The sequence below is a fragment of the Denticeps clupeoides genome, chromosome 8, assembly GCF_900700375.1.
Source record: "Denticeps clupeoides chromosome 8, fDenClu1.1, whole genome shotgun sequence".
NCBI classification, from domain to species: domain Eukaryota; kingdom Metazoa; phylum Chordata; class Actinopteri; order Clupeiformes; family Denticipitidae; genus Denticeps; species Denticeps clupeoides.
In genome coordinates, this window is record NC_041714.1 from 14,213,394 (window position 1) to 14,219,532 (window position 6,139).

At 44.2% G+C, this 6,139-nt stretch overlaps 1 protein-coding gene across 4 annotated transcripts in view; it reads left to right on the forward strand.

Moving 5' to 3' along the window:
• tasp1 (taspase, threonine aspartase, 1) overlaps positions 1-5,122 on the forward strand; it is a 28,482-nt gene extending 23,360 nt beyond the window's left edge. For 2 of the 4 annotated variants that reach the window (XM_028989159.1, XM_028989161.1), the window contains exon 13: positions 4,683-5,121. In XM_028989159.1, coding sequence (XP_028844992.1) covers positions 4,683-4,775 — 93 coding nt within the window. In that variant the 3' untranslated portion in view covers positions 4,776-5,121. Of the gene's footprint in view, positions 1-4,682 lie in introns of all 4 variants that reach the window. The other 2 variants (XR_003750535.1, XM_028989162.1) reach the window with 2 other exon arrangements.
• The last annotated feature ends 1,017 nt before the right edge of the window (positions 5,123-6,139 follow it).

Consider the following 6,139-nt stretch of genomic DNA (forward strand, 5'->3'; position numbering starts at 1 on the left):
TCACTTCTGAGCCATGGTGTAAAATGTCCACTGCAGTACAGAGTTATTTGTCTGTGACCGCCAAACGATTGGAGTGGGGAAACGGTTCGAAGTGCAGCAGTTTCTGTAATCATGGGTCAGATTGCATGATTCTCTGTTTTGAAATATTTTTTCAGTGCAGCAGTGTCTCCTGAGTTTGATATTGCCGACGTCCGATGCGTTCCCCCTGTCTTAGTGAGCGAGCTGACATGTGGCGTGTGAAATGAATAGTGGTTGCCAGGCTGCGTCGACTTTTAAGGTGAGCGCATGGTCACTTCGGGGTCCGCTGTCATGTCTTTTGTTGCTCACTCGTGTCAGCGGGAAGTAAAATTGGATAACTGCATGTAGGGCTGTACGATATGGCATCAAATTCATATGGCGATATAAATTTAACCATAGACGGTAGACTGTATATATTGCAGTATATCGTTTAAATTTGAAAGGGTAGCATGTGTCCATAGCAAAGTCACTGCAGCAGGAAGTATAATGGGATGGTAGTAGCCTAGTGGGTAACACACTTGCCTATGAACCAGAAGACTACAGAGTCACAGGTTCAAACCCCACTTACTACCATTGTGTCCCTGAGCAAGACACTTAACCCTAAGTTGCTCCAGGGGGACTGTCCCTGTAACTACTGATTGTAAGTCGCTCTGGATAAGAGCGTCTGATAAATGCTGTAAATGAAAATGAAATGAATAAATAAATAATAAACAAATCAACATATAGCATAACTATATACCAGATAAAACAATATCTGGGCAATTCTACTGAGAGTAGACTTTGTCACACCCATAATGGCAGTGAAATACCAGTTATTTGTATGATGTGAGTGATTTTGATTATGTAAAAAAAAAAAGGTTTGGATTTTCTCTCTTCGAAAGTGAAGTGATTTGTCACATGTGATACACGGCAGCACAGCACACAGTGAAATTTGTCCTCTGCATTTAACCCATCACCCTGAGTGAGCAGTGGGCAGCCATGACAAGCACCCGGGGAGCAGTGTGTGGGGACGGTGCTTTGCTCAGTGGCACCTCAGTGGCACCTTGGCGGATCGGGATTCGAACCGGCAACCTTCTGATTACGGGGCCGCTTCCTTTACTGCTAGGCCACCACTGCCCCAGCTGTAGTTTATATGAAAAATATTTAAATAACACTATGCTTGTTCATATCTCATCATGCGGACCCTCCAGGAATGCAAGTGGTTTTTAAAATCATAATGTATATTGCACACCGTTTATACCATGCAGGCCTAACTGCTAATGTATTTTTATGGCACAGGGATGGGGGGAAAAGGCACACCGCAGCGATGAGCCGGCGTGGACTGGCATTGATTAGGCCGTCGCTGAAATGTTCCTTCGCTGCCACAACAACCACCCCCAGCTTTACCACCATTGCCCAGCCAGCAATGCGACTCCATCTCTCCCTCACTCGCATATCCTCCCCTTTACTCTCCTTCTTTCCCTCAGCCCCCCCCTCCACGCTGTACACTGGCTGAATGTGAACACAGCGTCTCATCGGTGCCAGTCCGTGCCTCTGCTGTCGCAATGCTGCCTCGCTTATAGATCTGAGGGACTGTGGGTTGTTTCACCCCATTTTGCAACAGTTTGGTGCATCTCCGCTTACAGAGTTAGAATTTGTGTGTTGCCCTTGTTCTGCCTATAAATGGACGAGAGCCTTTCTGCAGCAGGTGGTAAAGGGCTGACTAGGGCCCTTTTGAATAGAATGGCACTGTACGTGGCCCTCCTCTATTTCACAAGCATTCCTGCCATTCCTCCTGTGTAAGCTCTTGAACGGTCAGGTAGACGGGGCCACCTCTCGGTTTCTCTTTCGTACGCCTGCCCGTCCCGTCCTTTCTTCAGTAGTAATGCCCAAATTACCTGCGAAATCTTCTAACCAACCAGGATTGCCTATCCAGACACTGCCTGTAATCCATCCCAGCTCTCCTCATCACTCGTCACTCCCGCAAGCCCGTTGGGTAATATTCGCCGTTCGTGGCTCATTAAAGGGCGGTGCTTTGATTTGCTGCAGTTTCAGGCCTGGGTTTATAGGTGCGTTTGCCTGGCGGTGCTGTAGCGGTGGGTGGTGGTTATCCCAGTCTGAAGCTCTGCTGGCACCGTCTGATGCTGCAGGCTCACATCTCCTCAGAACGCCGCTGTTAAACCCCGTAATGCGCGTTGCCGTGTTTGGTGCGGTTGCTATGTCTGACTGCATGTTCGAGTGGAGGGAGCGTGGGGGCCAAATTAAACCAAACGCTTACCTGCTTGTTGATTCGGCGCAGTTGCCAAGACATCAAGCTTCAAGAGAGGAATGCTGCAAACAGGAGATGAAAAATGAACGCTGGTCTGGACCTGAACGAGTTAAATGCACATTTGTACATGCAACGACAGTCCTTTTAGCTTTGGGTCTATCAAAGTTCCAAAAGCTACCAGCTTTCCAGCTAGGTGCAAATGTATTAAAATGGATAATAAAACCAGAACACTCCTATTAAGCTCTACAAAAAAGCAACCGCCCCTAACATTAAGTTTAACAGAATATTTCAAGTAGGGCTGGGCGATGTGGCAAAAAAAAAATTAAATTCTAAAATCATCCCATAATAACCAATATCGATTTTTATTTTTTTTAATTTTTTTTTTTTTTTTTCCCAGAAATGTTAATTTTCTGGTCCTTCCAGTTTGAGCATTCCAGATAAACTCATCATTTTAACATTTATCGCAAAATGTAGAACACAGCTGCACTTATTCACATCCTTCAGATTTTATAGTCAGGGCTGTGTAAAGGGTGTAAAAGGGTTTTACTAACATATAAAGTAAAATAAAATACCGGGTTTGTGCCATAACCAAACCCATACATCTGTTTCTGACTTGGATGTGAACTATGGAACAGGTGCTGGGACCGGCCCGGAGTCTAGTCGTTTTCACTTGTAGCGCTTTTACCGTGCATTGCGTTTAATTAGCACCGTCCTTACTGCGCCGCTGAGGGTGGCAGCCACGTGTGTTTTTAGATACCCTAGACTATTTCTAATCGTTTGCTCATTACCCCTCCCACTTGCCCCTCCTACTTCTGGGTTGTTGTTGGTTTTTTTGGGGTTTTTTTTTTGCATCTGAAAAGGTGCAAATTTTTCAACACTTCTGACAATGGCCGAGGCCCTAACGTAATTGTACCAAACTGGTGTTAAAGGTCAACATCAAAGCCGAACCACTGCATTGGGCAATCCAGCACGCACACACACACACACACACACCTGCTCTTAAATGTAATGAAGTCGTTCAGCTGTCAACCCACACACAGCCTCACATCCCCACTCACTGTGGCTGGACGTTACGTGATCAAACCCGCTCTTATTGTCACCCTGACAATTTTGTTTATTGACGATAAACAGACATTTACTTTAGTGCCATTGATCTTAGTACTTTTCTTTTGCCACATCTGTCCATATTTTCCCAACATTAAAGTTGTGAAGAGTAGTGTCAAAATCTGAAGTGACTTCTTACCAACCAACAGTTTTTTTTTTTTTTTTTTTTTTTTTTTTTTTTCCCCATCAAACTGATTAATTAAAAAAAATCTTTTTTTATTTCCCTTAAGTTTTCAGGACTTTAGGGAGCTTTTTGTATTTTAAATTAGTCCACTTGAGAATCTGGAATGTCTGCGTTTGTGAAATCAAGTTGCCAAAACAGTTCAGATCTTATCTGCTTTTTTTTTTTTATTTTTTTTTTTTATAAATGTTCTCTCACAGGTGCAAGAAGCCAGACACCTACCCTGTTGCCTCATACTTTGTGTGTAGATGCAGGTGTTTGGTCTTGCTCTTGTAACACTTATTTTCTTTGTCATTTCTCTTTTTTTTATACAAGCATCTGAGACCCCAGTTGGTCATTGGTTAACGTGCTGCAGTTCTGTGGGTTCCTGTAGGAGCAGAAGCAGCAGGAGAACAGTTTGGGGGCGAGCTGTCGAGAGTAATCGATTAGGACACTTTGTTTCACGCTGCCTCGTCATCTGACTGGCAAGGATAAATGCTCCATTGTTTTTTTTTTTTTGTTTTTTTTTTTTGCAACGCTCCACGTTTGCCCGGCAAACTTCGGGTCAAGGCGCTCGCCTGGGCTCTTGGTTTGAAGCTCATGTTTGTGATGTTGCAGCTTTGCCCTTGAATTGGCTTTGGAATTTACAGATCAGACAAGTGATCAAAGCTGGATAAAATGGCTGTGGTGAAATCCATGTTCCTTTAAGTTGTTTGTATAACCGTGTGTGTGTGAAACAGAGACAGACAATAAGGCGTTTTTATCCTCTGATATGTTTCACATGTGACCAGTTTAGTTTTCTTCTCCTCCCCCCCCTCTGCCTCGTTAGGCTCTTAAACGGCCCCAGCTTCAGGCCACTTTCTGAGACGGGGCACCGGCTGTAATTTAGCCCTGAGTGCTGCCATGTGTGTCCGGGCCCCTTGCTGGCCATCGTCCCATGCCAGTGACAGCTGCTGCCCCTTTGGTCCAGGGCTGGCGTCTAGCAGTCACCTCTCTGATCTGTCTCGCGCCGGGCCCCGGGCTGATTGGGCAGGCGAAGGAGCTGAGGCGACTCCTGATCCCCTGGACGAATCCTCCCCTCTTGACACACAGCTGTTTGTTGCTCCTTGACCTTTAACCTTCTCACGTTCTCCCTCTGTCCCTGTCACACAGACTCACATCTCCAGACTGCCTCCCGGAACCGTGGCCGGACACTCGCTGGCCATCGAGGGTGGAGTGTGTCGGCTTGGCAACAAAAGTGACTGAAACGCACAATATTTACACACACGTACACACTTCCGGAAGCAATATGACAACCGGCCCTGAACAGTAGTAATAAGCTGTGCCAGACGGGCGGATGAGGACGCGCTCTTACTTCGCCTGCTGCACCCGTGTCCTCTCCCGCCTGGCAGCTACCGGCTCGGGTGCCGCAGCCTACACTTGTACCTGGCGCAGACTTGATCAACCCCACGGCGCTTCTTCTCTGTTAAATGTGTCTTTATTCCACCGTGCACTATCCTCCTGAGTGTATATAGCTCTTCATGTATGGAAACAGCAGGGTAGGTCTTCATTTAAACCTTTTTTTTTTTTTTTTTTTTTTTTTTTTTTTTTTTTTTTTTTTTTTGAAACCTTAATGCAAAATCCTGTACATGTTTGGTTTTACATTTTATATTTGTGGAGTGGATGTTACAATGTAGGAAATGCACTTGTTAATGCAGGTAACTTGGTTTCATTACTTTTTTTTTTTTTTTTTCTTCCTTAAATTGCCCATTTAATCAACCCATCTTGACTTTAAGGCAAAAAAGTAACTGTATAATAGCTGCATTGAGAAAAGATGCATATGCACTTTTACCTCATTTTAAAGCTGTTGGAGGACAGAGCTGCAGTAACCTGTGCACCCCCTCCACAGTCTGCAGGTGTGTGATGAGCAGAACACGTGCTCAGGTTGGCACTGGATGACCCTTCCAAAAGTAATTGGTCCAAAATGACTGTTAGTCGTTTGTTTGGAACAAAAAATTTTTTTTTTTCAATATATATATTTGTATTCACTTTAAACAGAGCTATGTATTTTGCAATTGACATGAAGTGAAAATACCAGTCTACAGTGTTTATTTATTAATGTGTGGGTTGTCCATGGAGGTGTGTGATTATGTGGAAACTTTTTTTCTTTTCTTTTTTTTTTAATAGTAAATTCTACTATTTTGTGTAAATTCTTTTAAAGTCCGAGTGTATTTATGGTTTAAGGCTCCGGTTATGCACTTGAAACTGCAATTGAGGGATCTGTATTTTTTGCTCCAGCCTTTAAACGCATTGCTCAATAAAGGTCTACCATAGCCTATGTTGACTGTGTCTCACAATATTATTTTTTTCAGTATATATTTATACTATTTTATTTATTTATTTATTCCCCCCCCCCCCAACTTAACTGTCGTTCTATTTATGCATACCCTTTTTTGGGGGGGGGACGACAGACAGCAGGTCTGTTGCTGCGCCTCCTCTCCCAGCAAACTCGTATCATATAATCTTAACTGTGGCCTGCCAAAGATTTACAGTCTCGAAATAAAATTACACGCTGGACAATAACCCGGGGTGGAAATAGCCCACTCCAGCAATGCTCAGGCGACGCGCTT